This window comes from Crocuta crocuta, unplaced genomic scaffold, assembly GCF_008692635.1.
Source record: "Crocuta crocuta isolate KB4526 unplaced genomic scaffold, BGI_CrCroc_1.0 scaffold187, whole genome shotgun sequence".
In the NCBI taxonomy this organism is placed as follows: Eukaryota; Metazoa; Chordata; class Mammalia; order Carnivora; family Hyaenidae; genus Crocuta; species Crocuta crocuta.
In genome coordinates, this window is record NW_027532196.1 from 1383327 (window position 1) to 1406128 (window position 22802).

Consider the following 22802-nt stretch of genomic DNA (forward strand, 5'->3'; position numbering starts at 1 on the left):
AACTGGCAGCACTGGGAAAGCCTCAACTTTCTGCCCTCTAAAGGCCTTATATGAGAAGGAGCAGGGTGAGGTCATATTCCTTAATACCTCAAATTAGTAACATCTCCATATTTGAAAACCCTTTCTTCTCCTCTTTATCAAATTTTACACTAAGACCTCTACCACTTTATTCACACTATCACCATTATTGGAATAATAAATAGTCTCATTATTTTGCTCTGATCTCTGAACTCTTCTTCCTCATTGGCCTCTATAATTTACCAATCTCCTCATTCTTCCCCAAAATTAAATACAAGGAGGGATGAGGGCAACATGCATTATGAATATTCTTAGACAATTTCCTCTGTTATCTTTGCTTGCACTTACCACCACAGTAACTAGGAAAAAGTCCAAAATCTACCTTCTGTGGCTCTCTTCCCCTAATATTAGCATATTATTCCCATTTCAATGACTCTGATTTTCTCCTTAATATCTCTTCAAAAACTTTCTCTGCTTAGCTGCTATCAGTTTCATTTTGAATGTTTTTTTTTAGCCCAGAGTTAAATTGCTCCTGACCTTCTCATCCACAGACTAAAAACAGGTTTCTTTGCCTTTTCTTTGGGATTGCTTTGAAATCTATATCTAGCTGTCATGAGATGACTTGGGTCCACCTTAATCTATATGTGAGTGGACAGAACAACTTGAGGAGGTTGGTTATAAACTCTTTGGGAAACAGAGAATAACCCAAAATGACCAGACTGATAACACATATTTTGCCATCCAACAAACATTTGTTGAAGAGTAGTGGGAAGACACAGTGCAAATTAGACACTGAACTCGAGGGGCCTCCTTAGAATGCCTCTTCTACCTTCTCATTCTTACCCCTTTCATTCTGAGTGTCTACTGAATCCCAAGAGCTTACTTAGACAACCTCATCACTCCTCCTAACCAGCTAATGCAGATTCTTAGTTGGAAATAAAACCAATCTAAACAAAATAAAGAGGATGCTAGTAAACTGGATCAACTGCATTAAAAACTGCAGCCCTTCTGAGCCTGAATAGCATCTGCTTCCCTTAGAACCACAGATACCACCTTAATACCATCTTCAGAGTGCCCAAAACAAGCTCTTGGACTGGCACCTGCTATGCAATTAGTAGATACCAGCTGTATTAGAATGGAGATGATAATATTGTTAATCAAGAAGATAGTAATATTTAAATATTATTTAAAAGTTCCTATAAACCTTTTTTTGTTTATTCAAGACAAGATATAAAAATTCCTTATAATTACTTAACACTTATAATAATTTATTTCTACATTTCTAATACTTTTACTTTCTATCAGGAAGTTGTTCCTACTTTCTGTAAAAAAACTATTCCGGAAGCACATAAGATGAAAGATGTGCTTTCACAGAAAGATTTGCTTGCAAGGAGCAAATAATAACAGTGATAAAAACAATAATGATAATGCTGATAACTTCACTTACAGCATATATAAGTAAAACTTTTAATTTTAAATTGTACATAAAGTAAAACTCAAGCAAATGTTTTAAAAAGATATAATCCTACTTAAAAAAAAAAAAAAAAAAAGCTTAGCTATTGAAAAACCAATGTTAACCCAGCATTTTTGGTATTAAATCTGTCATCTATATTTTACTTGTCCTTTCCTCTTTAGTCAGCCAACAAGCTTTGCTCTTTGTCAATAAGATATAATCTGATAAGCTTATTTCCGACTTGCCCTGGGGAAAAAGAGGAGGACAAAATTACATGTGGACACTTCAGAGTGACAAGTCTGTTCCTCAGGCTACTGAAGAAAACAAAGAGGAGGTGCATTGGAAGCAAGTCAAATAGTTCCATATTGCCTCTATGTAAACATGACAATTAAACAACTACCAAAAAACTTCTCAACTTTTTCCCTGAATAAAAGTTATAAACTTTAAAAAGGAATGTTTTTTAAAATATTTTAAAATGCTACCATTGTTTGTAAAAACAAGTTATTAAGAATAAAAACTCACTAAGGTATAATTTGGCAATATTTTTACACTTTTAATAAACCTATCAAGCATCTGTAAATATGTAGTTCTAATATATTTCAAATGTCAAACAAAAGGAATAAAAACTTAACTAATTAAAGAATTAAATTCCCCAAATTTAAGGTCAATCTCTTAAAGTATGAAGAAAGTAAAGCAGAGGAAACTATAGACATAGTTTAATCTTTGTCATAAATCATGCTCTGAAAATTTAAATAGATTTATATTTTAGAGAAATAGATTAAAATTTTAGAGAAAATTTCCAAGTGGTAAACACATGACTCAATTTTAACTTATTTTTATTTGGAACACATGACATTATAAAACATTCGCTTAATCCAGACCTAATCAATTGAGAATATTTTATCCTTTAAAATATCTTACAAGTAATTGATTTATAGCAGTTTCCAAATAAAAAGAAATACTAAATGCAGTAAATCTTTTCCTCTTAGATGATGCCAATGAAGTACGATTTTCCTAGTCATTTATAAAACAGATATAATATAAAGGTTTTTTATTCTACTTTAATCATGCTTTTTCAACATTAAACGTGTTTATGTACCTAAGTAATCTGGACTGCAAGAAAATAGCAATCCTTAAAAAAATAATCTCAAACAGAAGAACTACAGTGCTGGTTTCCAGAAATAAGAAAAATCTGACAATTTCAGGAAATCTTCCTTTCAGATAGTCTCTTTGTGTACCTAAAATTAGCACCAATATTCCAGAAATAGTGAAATAATAAGATGGTTTGTAAGTGAGGACAGCTTTGGTCAGGACTAACAGCAATAGCTAGCTATAAAAAAGGGAATCACAAGGCTCCAGGGCAATGCACTTGTATGATACCTAGTAAATATATATCTCAATAATTAGACATACATTGATCTGCTCTTATTAACAGTTAGCTATTTATCCAAAGCTATGTTTCAGATTAATAATTTCCAAGGATAAGGAATTTGTCCTTTGGTTGTAAGTAAGTTTCCAAACCAGACTTAAATGCTATTATCTCAAGGTCTGAGCATCCAGGACAGTAGACAGAATCATTTCTCAAATTGTTTCATTCCAAAGGATAAATTGTTAAAATGTACAGTTCAATTCAACATTAATGGATTGTGCATTTTGAATAGATCCTGGCCCCACTCATCACCAGGAAGATAAAAAGCAACTATCCTCAGATTTTAGCTCTGTCTTGGTAAGTGCTCTCTGAGATTTAGTAATGAACTCTTACATACACTACTTCATTGAAGTCCGTTATAGCTAAATATAGCTAAATGAGTCCGTTATAGCTATATCTTCATCCTCATAAATGAGAGAACTGAGGCTTGAAGAACTGAAGTTCTTTTCCCAGGGCTACCTGCTAAGTATCAGAGAGAGAATTCACTCAGTCTGCTTAATCCAAGTCTCCACTTTTTCCAAGGTCCATTTAAAAAATCTCTTTCTTGCATTTTAAAACAAAGAGAGAAAGATGACAAGACACTGGGAAGTAGGAACGGATAAAGGGCACAGCCTGTATCAGTCGGAGTTGCACACTGCATCCTCTGTATGGCCATACATGGAAGCACTGAAGATGGAAGAAAGTAGGGATCCCCAGGCTTTCAGTATTGCCAGCTGCTTCATACCATCACTTCTGGCTAAATGGTAACCTGTTCTGAACCACAATTCCTTTTTCCTTTCCTGAGAGGCCAAAGGGGTGATTTTTTTTTTTTTCTCAGGTGGTGGTGGTTACTATTGTTTTAGATCACCCTTTTCCCAGTCCCTGAAGTATAACAGTCTAACTTGGGGTAGAGGGAAAGAAGGGTGTTCCAGAAAGTGGGCAGACAAGCAGGCAGGCAGGGAAATAACCAGTTTGATTTTGCTTTGATTTTTGTTTCAAGTCCTGTAATGACAGATCTCATTCCAGAACAGTATGTTTTGGAAATATACTTAAAAGGGATGTGTGATTGTTTTTAGGTACATTTTAAATGTTGACTAATAAAAGGCAAATATCAGAGGAAGAGTTTAATATAGCACTTTTAAACCTTTTAGTATACTAAGGCATCTGTGACCTGCTAAAATCTAATTATTTCTCCAATACCCTTTGGAATTGTTCAGAAAGATGTGGTACAGTTTCTAACTGGTGCATTAAGCATCTGGCCTGACTTCACAGAAGTACAGATAGCTGAATGTGCACTCTCTAGATATTTTATTAACATCCCATAGGCTTATGTTAAGTTGTAGTACTGATATGCCCTGACATGTATCACTACCTGTTGATAGGGAAAAAAAACCAAAAAATCAAAAAACAAACAAAAAACAAACAAACAAAAAACTGGGAGGGTCTTGGGAGGGTCTACAAATAGAAAATCTTTTAAAGATGTTTTGGCAATTTAAACAGAAACTCTGGTTTAGAAAAAAGAAAAGAAAAAGCAGTTTCAAGTTTATAAATTTATAAAACATGTCTAAGTTTCAGCATGCCAAATCCTCTGAAAATGAACTGATGTCTAGGATCCACTCCTTCCTTCTCAAACTAACAGTGGCCAATCTTCCTCTGGGCCATACCCTCTTCTCCATTCTTAACCATATATTTGAGTAGGGGGCTTAATTAAGCTCACCCATATATGCCCCCACCTTTCTGTAACAGGTTCAGGAATGAGAGAAATTGAATCACAGGGTAATGTACAGGATACTCTAGTAGTGGCCTCTCTTCCCTTAAACACTGTAATATGGGAGTGTGGTATGTGGAAATGTTAGAGCCTAAGGGAAAAGCCTGGAGCTGCCGAGGGTCCACTACATGTAGCCTGAGGAGTCTGCCAACACTGAACAAGGCTGAACACTATGAGACAAAGAGAAACTCTAATTTTGTTGACATATTTTAAGCCACCATATCAAACTTTACCTAAAGCCAAATCATGCATTTGAACATCTGAGTTATATGAACCAAGAGATTCCAATTGTTGATTAGATAGTAAGGCCTGGATTTTAAATCACTTGCAATAAAAAAATTCTCAACTATAATAGCCTAAGGCATTTAATAGGCCAAAAGCCTGAGCTGGGTTCATTTTGTTTGTTTGTTTATTGCTTATTTGTTGTTTTACCCAAATTTGAAGACTTACTTCCCATGAAAATGTTGGGTAGAAAAAAAAAATCATCCAGAATGTTTCTTTCTAAGACTTAAAACAACTTTAATACATTCTAAGATTAAATCATAAATAGCACAGTTGGTGGTTTGGTGGATCATTTAGCCCTACTACCTTCTTTTATAGGATGTTCAATGAATGAGGAATGAATGAATAAGGTATGTTAAGTCTAGATAGGTTAGAATTCCTGAATTAAACTGTTCCCTGGAATAAATATGTATTAAAGTCACTTTCAGCTGGGAGTTATACTAACAGAGGTTTGATTTGTTGTTTTCATTTGGATATAGAAGTAAATGACAGAGCCTGAAATCTGATTCCAAACCCAATCTCCCCTAATCTCCTCCAAGGAACATCTCATGTCTTCTCCCTAAAACAGAAAAACACAAAGTCCTTTGATATGACCAGTTTAGGGTTTTACAACTAGGATATGCTACTGGAGTTCATTTTTAATCCAGCTATTTGCAATCTGAAATGTATTTTCTCATGGATACTGTTGGATTCATGGACTAGCCCACAAAACAAATGAAACACAACCTAAAGGTCTACTATAACTCAACTAAATTCTAAATCCTGGGAACATGAGGCTATGAAATGCATGAGGACAACAGAAAAAAAAAAAAAAAACAAGATTTCCTATTTGCCGTCCTCTTCCCCCATTTCCTGGCTACAGAACGACTTCAAAGGGAAATTTAGAAGACTGTTAAAAAGCTATCATGGCTGTCTATTTACACACTCCAATTTGTGCACCTTCCTTTGTGCACTCTCTTACTACTTTTTTTTTTTTAATATTTTTATTTATTTCTAGGAGAGAGAGAGAGAGAGACAGCGTGAGCAGGGGAGGATCAGAGAGAGAGGGAGTCACAGACTCTGAAACAGGCTCCAGGCTCTGAGGGGGCAGTCAGCACAGAGCCCGACGCGGGGCCCGAACCCACGAACCGCGAGATCATGACCTAAGCGAAAGTCGGACGCTTAACCGACTAGGCCACCCAGGCGCCCCTCTTTCTACTTCTTAATGTCCCTTTTTTCCAGGTGTTCCAATGCCCTCCTCTTAATAATGGCAGCTACCATTCCCTGTATACTTACTATGAGTCAGGCACTAAGCTAATAAACTCAGAAAGATTCAGGGATTTGTAGCAAAGCCAAGATGGAGTCCGGGTATGCTAGACTCTGAGGCCCATGTCTGTTAAACATTAGACTACACTAATTCTTCCTCTCTGAGCTGAGTCCTCTCTGAATCAGTTCCTCCTTTCCTATCACAGCCTAAAGGGCATCAGGCTGAAAACTGCCTGTCTTCCTTCTCCTCCAACCAGCGCAGTCATCCTTTTATTACAGCTAATCTCCTTTAAGTAACAAAGAAGTAAAACAGTCTATAGTTACTCAAGGTAACTCTTTAAATCTTTCCAGAGGCGGTACTTACTAGTATTATTCACCTCCACTGGCAGAATTTAGCCAGTTGGTAAAAGTAGGAAATTAAATTTAAAAAAAACAAAAAAAACAAAAAAAAAAAAAACATGGAAGCAACAAAAGGGGATATGTTTTTGAACAGGGTAGGATGATGAAGGCTATCTTAAGAGTTTACCTCCAAAGTCAGTAGCTCTAGTAGATCATATATACTATGTATCTCCTCTAGTAGATTATATTTTTCAGAATCTCTTGCCGTCTTCTACATTTTAATCCATATTTAAAAAAAAAAAAGCAACAGTATATAATTGGCATTCAATAAATTCCTGCTGCCTTTATTCACCATATGATAAAACCAAAGCCCAGAGCACATAATATAAAGTCATATAACAAGTGGCAGCCTAGGGAATGGAAACCTCAGAACTCCTAACTCCCAGGCCACTATGCCATATTTTAGATACTTATAACCAAAACTGCCCATTTATCTGTCTTTTCTGTTTAAGGTCTGCCTGAATAGAGACAAAACTGATTAAATATGGATATGAACACACAGTAATTTGGCTAAAGCAAAAACCCCTTTTTAAATATAAACAACTCCCATCTGAAAAGAGCCTCTAGAAAAAATTATTTCATAAAATAAGCTAATCCATGTATTTGTTTCGCAGTAATAGAAGAAAATTCACCATTTAGTGAGGATTATTCCTACCTCCCTTTCCTCCAAAAACTTAGCAGCTACATCTCAGTTTAAGTTGTGCTACCTAACATTTGTAAGAAATTGTCTTTTTTAACAGACATAAGAGTTCTAAAACTCCTGGATTTAATGGGTCTGTCATCAGTGCCAGCAAAAGTGCAATCACAGAACAATAGGGGTCAATATACCTCTTATCGAGGGTTCACCTTCTACTTTGATATCACCCATTCTTGGAAGGGAACTCAGAAGGTCAAGCTGTTATCAAAGAAGCACAAAAATAGATAAACTAAATGAAGCTAATGAAGAGACTATAATCAAATACTCCTGGGAAAGACAATCAGCTGGCCTCCTTCAGAAACAAACATTCATAGGAACTTTTTAAAAAGTACAAAGAACAACGTTGTAAACCTTTAAGAATAAAACATATGATATTAGTTTAAGGAAACTGCCTTCCAGGTAAATCTAAAAGCAAAATATTCCCCAGCAACAATAAAAAGTGAAATGAACTTAGTGGAAAACTATGAGCCCAAAGAAATAGTGACCAAATAGCAGAAATCAGTCTATGAAAATCATAGTTGAATATGAATGTCTATAATTCTGCTAATTAGACATAAACATGCAATTGTCCAGTGTTTATTCATGTACCAAAATTAAAATAAAATCATTTTAATATAAGCAAACTCACCCTGTTTATATTTTAGTCCATAAATAAAGTAGCAAAAATATATCAGAAAGGAAAAGATTCTATTTAATTTTTCTAAAACTTTTCATTTAAGGGAGGCTTCCCTAATTATGAAAAAGTCTAATATCCCCTAGGTTCAAAGGAGATGGATAAATAGTAGAAGTATGTGAAAAAGTTTCATTTTCTAAAACATATATAGAATAATAAATTACTCATTACCTCTAGGACCTTTTGGCATTCCGGTTCCCGTTCCCTTAAATAAATCAGTTATTTATTTGAACCTGCCCTCTACTCATTTGTCAAATAACTCTTCACAGAGTTATAAGACTTCAAAATTCCAATGCTATTGGAACTACTCAATAATGAAAATAAAATGATTTTTGGTTAACTTTTTAATACATATAGTTTAAAAATAAAAAGAACCTGTGTTTTTCTACTACAATCTTTTAAGTATCCTTCCAACATGCTCGTATTTTTTTATAAGCTTGCTACCACTACGTTGTTGTATTAAACTTTAGAAAATGTTGAGATTCCAAAGGCCTGCCTACAAACCAAATGGCATCCCAGCTTTGGCAGGCTGAGCACCTCATTTTGGCTTCTCTCACTCCCTCTAGCGTTCGCAAAGCTCATCTGTCTGATTATCCAGTTACCTCACTGAACAAGAGCTAGGCTAAGTCCTGCCCATCTATGACATCACCCCCTTCTTCAACCACTGCGAGGTGAAGCTTTAACTTCAGACTTGGAGGTGGGCTGTGTGCAGTAAACTGGAATGCTCTTCCTCGCTCACTCCTCAGTGTAGGAGTGATCCGAAGCAGGACAAGCTCTGCCTGCAGCTGCTGTTGGCTTTGTGTGGACTGGACGCGGAGCTTGGGAGAGGGGGGAGGGTTATTACTCCAGTTCACAGTCAGTGGAATTACAGCTATAGCGGCAGCATACATGGGATTGCTTTTTCTCGTCTTCCTGGTAAGTGTTTCCCATGTTTTTCCTTAAGATTGTCCCAGAAAGTTTGCTTGGTTTTACTCTGTAGACAGAAATGACTTGGTACTGTGAGGCATCCAAATATGAACGTTTGCTCTGTCACCAGTAAGAGCAAAATATGTGTGTGCGAGTCAGCAAGGAAAAATTGGACTATATAGCCAAATGCAAGAAGTTTCTTAAAATCTTCTTTCATTCAAAAGTAATAATTAATGACTATTTTCTGCCTTGTATAGTTGCTATTTGAAAAGAGCCTTATGGAAAACATTAAGTTGGAATGTTAAATGTTATATATTAAAGAATACAAGGCAGATTTTTTTCAAAGGAAAGCGAAAGGTCTTGCTAACTTGGTGTGTACTGTATGTGTGGTATGATCACCAATTGCTGTTTTTACAACTGTGAAAGAAAATCAATAATCCCTCAGCTCATGAGTACGCAGTACATGAAAAGCATACATCTTGCTCACAGCTAGCTGAGCTACTCCCAGAGACTTCTGTGCCTCTGTAAAGATTAACAGCTACACCTAGATTTTAAAGCTTGCACTGCTATCCTGCCTGAGCTGTTTCAAGCATTTCAGGCTTGCAAATCTCAACTAGTGAATTCAGCTCAGAGGAGGGGGAGACTTTCTTCCAAACCATACCCCCGCTCCAGGAGAACGCCAAAATACATTGCTTGGGCAAATGTAGTATGTGACCAGCATAGTAATTGGCAAAGCCTACTCAGAAAAACTAACAAAGCTCAGCGTGGAAACGATGCCTGATGTATGCAGTGAGTTCGGGGTGGCAAAAGGAACAAAAATGAGTAGAGCCCTCATCAAGTGGGATATGCAGAGTATCCACTCACTTATAACTTACAACAGCAAAATTTTATATTGAAAGAAATGTTTTTATACAGCAAAGCTTCCAAACAGTAGTTTAATGTATCTTCTCAAAAAAAAATTTTCTTTCAGTGAATTAGGTCTGAAACAAAATGGTTGCATAGAGGTAAAAAGTGCAACAAGCCTATATTTTCTCAACATCTGGGGGTTGATATTTATTGATTGATTAATTTATCTATTTAAAATTTAAAGGAAAAAAGAAAAAAAAAGCCTTGATATTTGCCAATTATGGAACCAAATCCTCTAATGGCTTTAACAATTAGCTGTTTCAAATTTTATGAAATCTTTCTGTTCTAAAATGCACATATATGTTATTTTATTAGCAGGAAACAACATGAATAAATTAGCCACTAGAAAAGTGCTTCAGTTGTAGCAATGTCTTTCATTTATCCCAAACCACATACAAATATCCTGACTAGCTTGAAACCTAAAGAATTAATGTGTCAGTTTTCAGATAGAAACATTTATGCCTGCCCCAAAGTGACAGATGATTGATACTCCTCTCTTTTGAAATGAGTAAAGAAAGAAATCAATTCCTTTAAAAGTACCACAAAATTTTAATACATTACTGTCAATATTAATAATGATATAGCAGGTTTTAATCTCTAAGAAGATTAAATCAAGGACATGTTACTTAGTTTGCAAATATGTATGTGTACACAACACATATACATGTACACATACTTATACACATACATATATTTATTAGCCTGAAATAAAAAAACAAAAGTTACAAAAACATGATTGTATGAATTTAAGTAGGAAAATCACATCTAATAATTTAAGAGTATTGCCAAAATACATCAAATCCAGGAATCAGCAAAGATATTATTAAATGAACAAACGTAATGAATTCATTAACCCTGCTCTTGTTAATACTAACCATCAGTTATTAATTGGGCTTTTCATTTCTGTGCACCCCCTTTTAAATCAATTTTGATTAGGTTCAAATGCTCAACTAAACACTCCCTAAACATTAACACTTGTGAAATACATAATTGGGCAACAAAAAAAGTTTTTACAAAAAGAAGAAAAACAATAAGAAAATTTGTCATAACTGAATGTGGCAGCAAAATAGAAGGTATGTTTCTTTTGCTTTCAAGTGTTAATTAAGGAGCCTCCAATTCTATCAAAACTTTTTCAGAGCTAAATGAAGCGGTGTAAAATAAATTTGGTTGAAATCTTGTGGCTGTCAGACTTTGTTAGCAAGCTATTAATTATCTTTACCCCAGTTTCTTCTCTAGACTATATTGCCCAATCAAATAGAAACTCCAATTATGTTCAGCATCTCCTGCCTAGGGACACCAGATCCTAATGAACACTCAGTGTCTCCAGATGAAAAATACAATTATCAGCTTTAAACATGCAAGTGCACTGCGGAGAGATTTGTCTGTGCTTTTCTTGGCCACACACCCTAAGGCTCCCTTCGCTTTCTAGATTCTTTTGAGCAATTTTAAACCCTACAAAAATCAGTAGCAGAGAACTTGCCTTGTATTAACATTATATGAATGTTTTTTCTTCCTGCTTTTTATTTTTGATATGTTATACCAATAGTAAATTAAATCTGGTCATTTAAAGAAAAATTTCAGTGGATCTTAACTTTTCCCCCCTTTATGAAGGTGGGTGGGCTGCATAACAAAGAATGTGATTAATGGCAAAACCCAGAGCTAACTTAAAAATTCTGAATTAAATAACCTTAAATATTTTTATTCAGTTTATTTATAGCATTATAAATAATTGTTGAAAGTCAAATGAAGACCACCTAAATTACATCAACGAGGGAAATAAGATTCAGTAATTTTTCAAAGGCTGTAATTTCTTCCCTCCTTTTCCCTTTAGCCCCCTTTCCCTCTCCCACCCCCCACCTTTTGCCCTAGAGGCCTTCACTGTTCTTCTCAACGGGAGGCTTTGTTGTAATTAAACCAGAGAAAAACTGGCCGGCAGCAGCCAACATCTGACTTGCGGCTTCTGAAAGCAGTGTTCTGGTAGAGTGTACCACCCCCCAGTGGGCAAAAAACTCGACAGTAAATCTCTCAGCAATATTAATTCTCAAAACTGCTTTTTCCTCTTCAGAGCATAAAAAGGGCTGTTTCTCAGCTGCTTCTAACATTCCACCATTTCAGAACTTATCATAAGTCAACGAACCAATTTCCAACAATGAGATGGTTTGTAAATGTCTTCTGAAAAAAAGGTTTCTTCCTCTTAAGAACCAAAATAGGAATATGCATTTCAGAAAGCATATTCTAGTTTCAGACTACAAATCAACATCACTAAATTTGGTGAGACATCACACCAAAAAAGTTTTGAAAGCCATGTTTACATTGCATAGGAGAGCAGGTTTCAGCACTTTGACTTGTCTATTGACAAGAACTCTAGAGAAAACAGATTTTAATTAAAAAAGTAATGAAATATAATGTAAGCAGCAGCTAAAGTTGCATTTGTTTTACATATGCATCATCTTTTTCTTAGACTCAAAATTAAGTGTCAGAGTGTATAAAAAGCTCTCTCCAGGTATTAGTCTCCTTAAATGAGAGGAGAGTGAAATTGCTCTCACTTGATGAGACAATGACAGCTTTTGTTCTTTATTCTTTCACTTTTCATGTGCACAAGTTACCGTGGCAACTTTGAAAAGAAAACCCACAGACCACATTTGGTTAAACACTATATTTAAAGTGTGCCACTGGACTGTGGGTTGATCAGTTTATGTGTTGTTGATTTTCTTCCTCTTCATTTGCTTTACATCAATAATACCCTACTTTGAAATGAAAAGAAAAAAGTGTTTTATGAGTTGAGATGTTCTCACCAACCAGCACAGTGCTAGGCACACAGGAGACCCAAACATTTGTTGTATTAGTGTATGGAAACTTGAATACTAGAAATTTAAAGCACATCCACCAAACTGTACTCGCAACACTGGGAAAGGAACTTTAAAGTTTGCAATGGGAAAATGTTTGTGATTTTAAAAGGTACAGTTTTAACTGCAATTGCTCAAAAGTCAATGCAAATTTAAAGCATGTTCCCTGTCCCAAGCCCTCTTCTCTCACCTTTACCACCCTCTAAATTCATGTCTTATTCACTCATACAAATCTTAGTTATCCAATTCATTTGGTCCGGCTTTAATATCGCAAAAGGAACAAGCATTCACTGTGATGAAAGATAACATCCTAGCTTGCCTTTTTCTTTTAAGGATGCTCGATTTAACTTTAAAAACCAAAATAAATGAAGCAGAATTGGATTCATTTTTCACAAACCTTTTGGGAGAAAAGAACCAGTAACATAAAAGGAGAAAGTAAAATTCCTTTGCTTTGGAACTTTTATCCCCTATTCTACATAAATAAAACACAACGTCTTCAGACTAGAAAACAGTCTGGACAAAACCAAGTCTGAAAAGGCACACTTGCTTCTATGCTGCTCAGCAAACCCTTCAGACTTCATGACTCTCAAGAGGGGACTTAGAGGTCCTTCTGCTTGCCTGGCATTAAACAAAAGAATTGGAACTTTCCTGAAATCTGATGATCGTGGAAAATTTAACTACCAGACAGGCTGCTTAGAAAGCATTTTGCTGTCACTATCAACTAACCTGATGTACTCCAGTTTTTCAATTTAACCATATATGTAGCTTATTTAAAATACCAGTTGTCTTTACAGACTTAGCATTCACAAGTTGATCATTTTGTTGTGCTTTCAAGCAACAATTTAAGCTTTCATAAATAAATTACTTTCCAAACCTCTATGATTATATAAATTCTAATTTACTTAGAAATAGTCACAGACTTAGATAAGTCTAATTAAGCATGTGTTTTCTTTAACCTCAAGGATTTGTTCAAAATAATAATGCAATTAACTTGGATTAAAAATTCTACTTTTAGATTAAATTTATTTTAAAGTTCCCATTATTAAGACAGGATTATATGAAGCAAATCATTAAGAAGAATCTTCACTAAAATCTCAAAAACTCTGTACTCAATTTAAGATTTTTTTGAAAATAAGCCATGATTTCAAATCAATTTAAGTCAAAGGCAACAAATAAAGGATTTAGGATGTTAAAGCAGCATATTATCAATGTATAATCTTAATCTAAGTGATCAAAATATGAGAATATCTTCTCATTTCAAACATCCCCACCTCTAAAATATTGTAGTAGCAGAGAAAAAAATCATATAAACATGTGCATTGCCTCAAATTCTTATTTGTATGTAAATACCAGTTTTCTATTCAGATAAAACTTCTTAAATTATATTAGTTTTCTTAAAATATCTCAAAATGAAAGCATCCTTACTATTTAATACATTCTTACATCATGGAACTTAACTAGAGGCTTTTCACAGACCTAATGATTACATTATAAATGCAATTTTCTTTTAACTCCACAATTTTTGTGTATCAAAAAAAACTGAAGAGAAAGATCCCTGTTAAAGATCTGATTTATCCAGGAGGTGATTATGTTGTTCTTTTTATCACAGTTTTAAATGCTATTTATGTAGTAATGATTCCACTAAAAAACAGTTTTAAAACATTTCTTTGTGTAGCCAAGGGTCCATTTATGTTTTTTTCCTCAAGATACCCTAATAACAATATTTTTCTAAAAGATCGATTCCTTTTTTGTTCAGAAGTAATGGCCTCTTTCCCAGACTATGCAGACATAAAGGCTTTTGAAGTCGATGTTGTAGAAACCTGGCCACAGTGTCCATACCACTGGGTCTCATTTTTCTTTTTATCATTCACAATCAACTATAGCTTCTCTATATGCGTGACTATGTAGAACCAGCTCAAAAAAAAGGGAAAGTAAGCATTGAGGGCAGCATCACTTATTTTAGATAGATTATTGTAGCCTTTAATATGCAAAACAAAACAAAACTGTCTAGCACTATGGTTTCAAATATAAAAGGGAAGGAAAAGATATAAAACATAAACTATAAAACACAATCAATCATGAACTGAATGGTTTTGAGGTTAAGTAAAAGAAGTACGAATTTGTGAGGGAATCTTCATTTCTAAAAGAGGACCCTCTCCAGAGAAACCTGCTTTTCAGTTTTGCCTTTAGTTTTAATGCAATTTGGGGAGAAGAGAAATGACATTTTTAAAGAATTTAATGAGATTTAAGGCTTTCAGTTAATCTCACATTATTACCACTATTGTACTAATGGCAATGTAGGTTTGCATATCAAACAGAGCAAAGGAAGCAGTTTTACAGATGTAAAACCAGAAAAATAAACAAATTAGTCTTCTTTTCACACCAATTTGGATTTATTTTTTTTCTTCTGGGTTAAAAATGTGAAAATCAATACATATTCTTAGAGCTTGATTTCATAAAATATTTTTAGTTTAGATATAAGCTTTATCACTAGTTATCATTATGATCATCTTGGACATATTCTAGGCTATCCTGGCTTGAGAAACAATCAGTTCTTAACTCCTCCTTCATCAGATTCATCTCCTCAACTTTAGAGTCTGTTGTGGTATGTGACAAATGCCTGACTACTGGTAAAATTTTAAGCAGGTTTTTACCAGTGATTTTTATAATAGTTTTTAATTAGTTTCTAATACAATTTAACAAAAGTAATTATTTCCTAAACTTAAATTAACCACATTTTAAATGTTGAATAATTTTCCAGCTCAGAAAACATTTACAGCAGATACTTGTTTAAATAACTTTGTAATCATAATTTCAACAACTTGGTTTTTCATTTTCACATTCCACAAAAGCAAAAGTTTTCAAGAAAATACACTATTGAAATTCAACAATAATGAGCAAAGCCTTAAATGCATCACAGTAAAACCTTACTTTAAACAATAAATCATTTAAACTTTCCTCTGTGGGCACTTTGCAATATCCACTAGAAACTACTTTATCCATCTACAAACGGCTATTTTTGTTTCAAGTTGCTTAAATAATAAATTAACTGTATCTGTAATTTTTTTTTTAAGTTTCTTTCTGTTAATGCATTCTATGATAATGTTGGTATTGGGTGGCAAAGTAAAAGAAACTGAATTTTCAAACACCCAGAAACACAAATTGGCCTTATTTAACATTCACTTTCAGTAGCATTTGAATTCTGGAACAGATGCTATCCTTGTTGGATGCAAGGTAATTGCTAGGGGAGAAGCAAATTGTTTCTAGTGTAAGTCCTTAATTTCAGGGTCAAATATTCCCAACACCCTAATGTTCCCTACATGTACAGAAAGCCTCTGAGTGGGTAATCCTGCATAAAAGATACTGATGCAACCCACTTCCCCACCTCCACCCAAAAAAAAAAATCTTCAAGCATATTAGATAATGGGCAAAGCAGTCATCATTAAAATCACTGATCTCTTTGGTGAAGCCTTAAGTCTTCTTTCAGAAATGACAAATGCACTCACTGGAAATTGGCATGTTCATGTTTGAACCTAGAGAGAAATGCCTTGTCAGATTTTGATATACTTTAATGGTCATTCTAAAGAGACAGATTGACATAGTGTCCTTTCTATTCCAAATACAGATTTTTCAAGTTCATCTTGCTAAAAGAAAATTAAAATTGTATTCTCCTAAAAAACTAATAGTAACCTGAACTTCTATGCTATCTTTTGGCAATAATGCCTGAGTAACTAGAGTTTCAAGATCATCAACTAATCCTCAGAAATACCTCTAAGGAAGAAGGTAATGAAGTTCACTTCTACAACTAGGAAAATTGAGGCCTATAGAAGAATTAAACAGGACACCAAAGAAACCAAAAGAAAAGATTTAAAACAAACTCTTTTCAACTCTTTAAATTGTAGATTATATGACTTTATAAGACCATGCTCAGAAATCTCTTAAAAGTTATCATGGCATTTCTATCAAAATCCTTGTTTTGTATTTGCTCACCTCTTTGACATATACTTGTTTTCTTTTCAAACATTTTATCATTTTATATCTAAGATTTAAAAGTGAATTTCTAAACAGTAGTCTGACCTGAATTCAAAAGCCATGGAAGGCACTTACTGGTTCTTGAATGAAGCTTTGCTTCTGTGTTTAATTCAAAGTGATATTAACAGTTAACAGTAGAAATTATCTGTTTGGTGACAACCTCAGCTTCAGCTCCTACTTTATTTGTATAGTAAAATTAGGAAGAACAATTGTAAAATGGAAAAAAAATTGTAAAAAACAAACAGGTCATCTTATCCTTTTCACCAACTACGATGAGGAAAGCTATGTTGCTTAAAGAAAGAACTAATAAGATTAAATTTCTAGGCAATCTCTCATATTAAAAGTTCATTATTAATAGCTCATTAAAACCTTTTGCTTTCACAGGAGATGCTCATATCCAGTATATTTTAAGGAAGAGAAATGTAAAGGAAATCTAGTATGCTTCCTTTTTTCCTCATGAAGAATATTTGAATTAAGTTTTCTATACCTCTTTAAAAAGAATACCTGTTCTTGTATAACGTGACTGCACCAGATATTCTGAGAAAGCAGCAAGAAGCAAAAGCTGGAAATAGCTATTTCACAGCAGGTAATCATACCTCAGGACATAGCTACTGTACAAAGTTTATACTTGGATAATCCTGGATAGGAATAAAGGTGGGGGGATAACTGACTGAAAAACCTATTACTATACAGGCCTTAGCATCATGAATGGTTTTCTTCATGAGGATCTGAAGTTACTATCTCTGACCACATTGCACAGAAGAGCCAATAAGAATTTCAAAGAGAGCAATTTCTACTAAGGGAATTAAGCTACACAAAAGGAACCTTCACACAGAAAACCTATCAGAAAAAAAAAAAAAAGGTACATAGGAAGCCATGTGTTCTACATAGTAACAGGAAGCTGAATTGTTTCTGGTCCTTACTTTAATGAGCTTGCCCACCATGCTGAACCACAGCTGGAATGTTCATTGACAACAGCGAGCCTGATCTGGAGGTGTGTGCGGCATAGGATTACTTGAATAAACAGTGAAGAATACTTCCAAGGACTGAACAAGAATTTATAAGTCCCAGCCCCTCATCAGGAAAATAATATATGTGCATTGAATTTTCACTCACGCAAAATTTATTCACATCGTTCAATAAGGTAGGAAAAATATTAAAGTGTTTTATTTTCATGCCTGAAATTATAAAGGCTAATTAATACATAAAAGTACAGATGAGCTCATATTACACAACAGATTAGTATAAATCTATAATTCTCCAGCCATGGGGAAAGTTGAACCATATCCTAGATTAGATCTTGAAGAAAGATAAATGCATTGTGAAACATATTATGAGATAGGATGTAATGAAAAGTTTGCACAAAGCCATTAAGCTATGTAGTATGAAACACAAAAAATGGGAACAAAAGAAAGAGCTAGTTTAATATGAAATGGAACTTTCCACCTAGGTTAGCTCGATGTGTTGGCTATGTATTTTTTCCTCCCTTAAAATAGATTAAAAAGATTCCTTCTGATTTTCTTGTTAGAAATACCAGTATAACAATTTTAATATTAATAATCAAAGAAAAATAACATCAATAATCAAAACAAATGAATGGCTTTAGTAGGATTCAGGTCTTAAGAAGTATTAACTGACTATTCCTTTGAATATTAGGAGGACGGAATGTTTTACTACATATTTCTATACCTGTACAGTAGATATCAAATTTTGATTTTTTTTAAAAACAGTAACATTATTATCTTAAAGTAAAACAAATCATATTCCTATGTGTCAATTCATTATGAATGTTAAGAAAAAATTAGAAAATTGATAAGGTTGGTCAATGACTGGCTACAGAACTGATATCAAGTATTATGAAAATGCTTTAGAATTTTCAATGACTTTAATTATATTTAACATTTCAAAATCAAATGGATTTGGAACATGATACTCCTTAATTTAATACTACAAACATTTAAGGTAAAGAGATATGATTGTGTTCATTGTAAGCTAGTGATAAACCCTAAGGATGCAAAAAAAAATTAAAAATTGAAAGTGATTATAGACATTTTAGTTTCCACATCTAGTTTGAATATTATTACAAGTATCATGACCTGACTGTTTTCTGTCTTTCTTTGAACTCACTCAATTTTAGGGCTCTGATGCTACCGTGTACAAAGACCTCAACACTGCTGACCATGATCAGCCCAGCCTGGAGCATCTTCCTCATCTGGACTAAAATTGGACTGTTCCTTCAGGTGGCACCTCTCTTAGTTATGGCTAAATCCTGCCCATCTGTATGCCGCTGTGACGCAGGTTTCATTTACTGTAATGATCGCTTTCTGACATCCATTCCAACAGGAATACCAGAGGATGCTACAACACTCTACCTTCAGAACAACCAAATAAATAACGCTGGAATTCCTTCAGATTTGAAAAACTTGCTAAAAGTAGAAAGAATATACCTATACCACAACAGTTTAGATGAATTTCCTACCAACCTACCAAAGTATGTAAAAGAGTTACATTTGCAAGAAAATAACATAAGGACTATCACTTATGATTCACTTTCAAAAATTCCCTATCTGGAAGAATTACATTTAGATGACAACTCAGTCTCTGCCGTTAGCATTGAAGAAGGGGCATTCCGAGACAGCAACTATCTCCGACTGCTTTTCCTGTCCCGTAATCACCTTAGCACAATCCCTTGGGGTTTGCCCAGGACTATAGAAGAATTACGCTTGGATGATAATCGCATATCCACTATTTCATCACCATCTCTTCAAGGTCTCACTAGCCTAAAACGCCTGGTTCTGGATGGAAATCTGTTGAACAACCATGGTTTAGGTGATAAAGTTTTCTTCAACCTCGTCAACTTAACAGAACTGTCACTGGTGCGGAATTCCCTGACTGCTGCACCAGTAAACCTTCCAGGCACAAACCTGAGGAAGCTTTATCTTCAAGATAACCACATCAATCGGGTGCCCCCAAATGCTTTTTCTTATCTAAGGCAGCTGTATCGACTCGACATGTCCAATAACAACCTAAGTAATTTACCTCAGGGCATCTTTGATGATTTGGACAATATAACCCAACTGATTCTTCGCAACAATCCCTGGTATTGTGGGTGCAAGATGAAATGGGTACGTGACTGGTTACAATCACTACCTATGAAGGTCAATGTGCGTGGGCTTATGTGCCAAGCCCCAGAAAAAGTTCGGGGAATGGCTATCAAGGACCTTAATGCGGAACTGTTTGATTGTAAGGACAGTGCAGTTGTAAGCACCATTCAGATAACCACTGCAATACCCAACACAGTATATCCTGCTCAAGGACAGTGGCCAGCTCCAGTGACCAAACAACCAGACATTAAGAACCCCAAGGTCACTAGAGATCAGCGAACCACAGGGAGTCCAGCAAGAAAAACAATTATAATTACTGTGAAATCCGTCACCTCTGACACGATTCATATCTCTTGGAAACTTGTCCTACCTATGACTGCTTTAAGACTCAGCTGGCTCAAACTGGGCCATAGCCCAGCATTTGGATCTATAACAGAAACAATTGTAACAGGGGAACGCAATGAATACTTAGTCACAGCCCTGGAGCCTGATTCGCCCTATCGAGTCTGCATGGTTCCCATGGAAACCAGTAACCTCTACCTATTTGATGAAGCCCCCGTTTGTATTGAGACTGAAACTGCACCCCTTCGAATGTACAACCCTACAACCACCCTTAATCGAGAGCAAGAGAAAGAACCTTACAAAAACCCCAATTTACCATTGGCTGCCATCATTGGTGGGGCTGTGGCCCTGGTGACCATTGCCCTTCTTGCTTTAGTGTGCTGGTATGTTCATAGGAATGGATCACTCTTCTCAAGGAACTGTGCATACAGCAAAGGGAGGAGAAGAAAGGATGACTATGCGGAAGCTGGCACTAAGAAGGACAACTCTATCCTGGAAATCAGGGAGACTTCTTTTCAGATGTTACCAATAAGCAATGAACCAATCTCAAAGGAGGAATTTGTAATACACACCATATTTCCTCCTAATGGAATGAATCTGTACAAAAACAATCACAGTGAAAGCAGTAGTAACCGAAGCTACAGAGACAGTGGTATTCCAGACTCAGATCACTCACACTCATGATGCTGGAGGCCTTGTAGCTGACTGTGTTTCGGTTTTTTTAAACCTAAGGGAGGTGATGGTAGGAACCCTGTTCTACTGCAAAACACTGGAAAAAGACTGAAAAAAGCAATGTACTGTACATTTGCCATATAATTTATATTTAAGAACTTTTTATTAAAAGTTTCAAATTTCAGGTTACTGCTGCGATTGATGTAGTAGAGAGGCCTGAACACAATTCTATATTTTAGTATTTTTTAGTAATTTGTACTGTATTTTCCTTGCAAATATTGAAGTTATAAACCATTTACTTTGTGTTCTACTGAGTAAGATGACTTGTTGACTGTGAAAGTGAATTTTCTTGCTGTGTTGAACAATCAAGACTGAGTTCACATGAGATCCTTGTAGTATAAGCACAGGCCATTTTTCACTTTGGTATTAATAAAATGTAAAAAAGAAAACCTGGCTGAATGAGAAAAATTAAAGTTCAAAAAATAGTTATGAAATAATGTTCCAACTATTAAATTTGTATTATCCCAGTGGTATTCAATAAATTAAAATATGTGAAGTAATGGGCAATATCAAACTTACTGCATATCTCCATTTTTACTCTAAGTAAATTAGATATTTTTAAGAAAGTAAGCATATCTTCTGAACTGAATACATCCGCTGGCATAAAGGAGTGTGAAGTCTGTTGTTAAAACCACAGCTCACCAAACACTGCGAAGAAAGGACTTCACAAAATCAATAACGTAAGCGCACTCTTAAGTTAGGTGGGAAATGTATACTTAGGAAAACACGAAATCTTAGACTCTCATAGTGTAATGAACACAAACACCAGAATTGCATTTTGGTTTTGCCTATACCATCCTGATTTTTGAAAAGTTAATTCTCAAGATATAATTGTTAATGTTTATAATGTTTTTATCATAAATAATATCAAAAAAGAAACATACGTATTTAAAAAGGTAGTGTACCCATAAGCAATTCCCCTCAATAATGCAGAGAAAGTAGTACTTCAAAAAAGGGAGAATTTAAAAGAAAAATAACTACTAGAAATCAAATTTAGATCTGGTTTATATGAAATGTTTTTAACACTGTACATAAAAGTTCAATTTACCTTCACAATGATCAAGAATACTGCCCATTACTGTCACAGTTTTCCACATATTACATAATGAACTTGTAATGTAACATTTCTTTCTAGCTTCCTACTGAATTGTGAGCTATTATTTAAAAACCACATCATTTTTCTGTTGCCATGATTTTTATTTTTCCAACAAAAAACCAAAGTGCATTGTACGCCCTTTGGCCAGTCTTGTATGTGCCTTGATCCAACGCTACATGTATTCAGCTTTTAAAACTCGACAAATTTTTCATACTTCCTTAAATATGAAAAATTATGGTCTTATTGCTGAATAAAACAAGAAAAAAGTACAAAATAATCGTGCTTGCTTTTTCGGGATTATGTTACTATCACTAAAGTAGCAAATTGCCCAGCACATTATTCCTAAGCACCCCCATGTATTTTTCTAGGCATAAAAATAAACGTTGGCTACAAATAAAAATATATATATAGCAATATCTTGACCTTGTGTATCATTTAACTTTAAAGAGTTTAGTGTTTCATGAACAAGTTAATTTCCTAGCAGTCTTTTGGAACACTCATTTTCCTTACTCATTCCAAAGATGGAAAGCTTCAGAAGTGGTGCTGTGATCTTTCAGTCTTTTTCACATTACTGCCAATGTCCTTACTGATACGTTTTAAGATCGTCTTTGAAAAACTAATTTTTTAAATAGCTTTTTGGTAGTATGGTAGTTTCAAATCCATTAGAGGATTTGAAATCTCAGATCTATCACTTACTAGGCATGTAATTAAAAGCAAACCACTTTCTCATCTCGTACATGAGATGATATACATGGAAACTGTGCAATGTCAACCAAATATGTTACTACTATTACGGTCAAGAAAAATACACCATGTGTTTCCAGAGGTTTGTTAGATACTTCTGCTTCTGCTAATCTGCTGACAAACATCTCCAGCAGCCTGTGAAATGTTATTC

General features: G+C 34.7%; 2 protein-coding genes across 3 annotated transcripts in view; one reads left to right on the forward strand and one right to left on the reverse strand.

Annotated features, from left to right (window-relative positions):
• The window catches only part of LOC144242559 (ADP-ribose glycohydrolase MACROD2-like), a 1445873-nt gene that overhangs the window by 1124897 nt on the left and 298174 nt on the right, over window positions 1–22802 (reverse strand). The gene's annotated exons all lie outside the window — the stretch shown is intronic.
• Window positions 8674–22312, forward strand: FLRT3 (fibronectin leucine rich transmembrane protein 3). 2 transcript variants are annotated; one of them, XM_077777544.1, is made up of 3 exons: window positions 8674–8858; window positions 17018–17777; window positions 18771–22312. In XM_077777544.1, the coding sequence occupies exon 3, from the start codon at window positions 18778–18780 to the stop codon at window positions 20761–20763; it is 1986 nt and encodes a 661-aa protein (XP_077633670.1). In that variant the 5' UTR covers window positions 8674–8858; window positions 17018–17777; window positions 18771–18777; the 3' UTR covers window positions 20764–22312. The 2 variants fall into 2 exon arrangements, with proteins under 2 accessions (XP_077633670.1, XP_077633672.1); XM_077777546.1 differs by lacking the exon at window positions 17018–17777.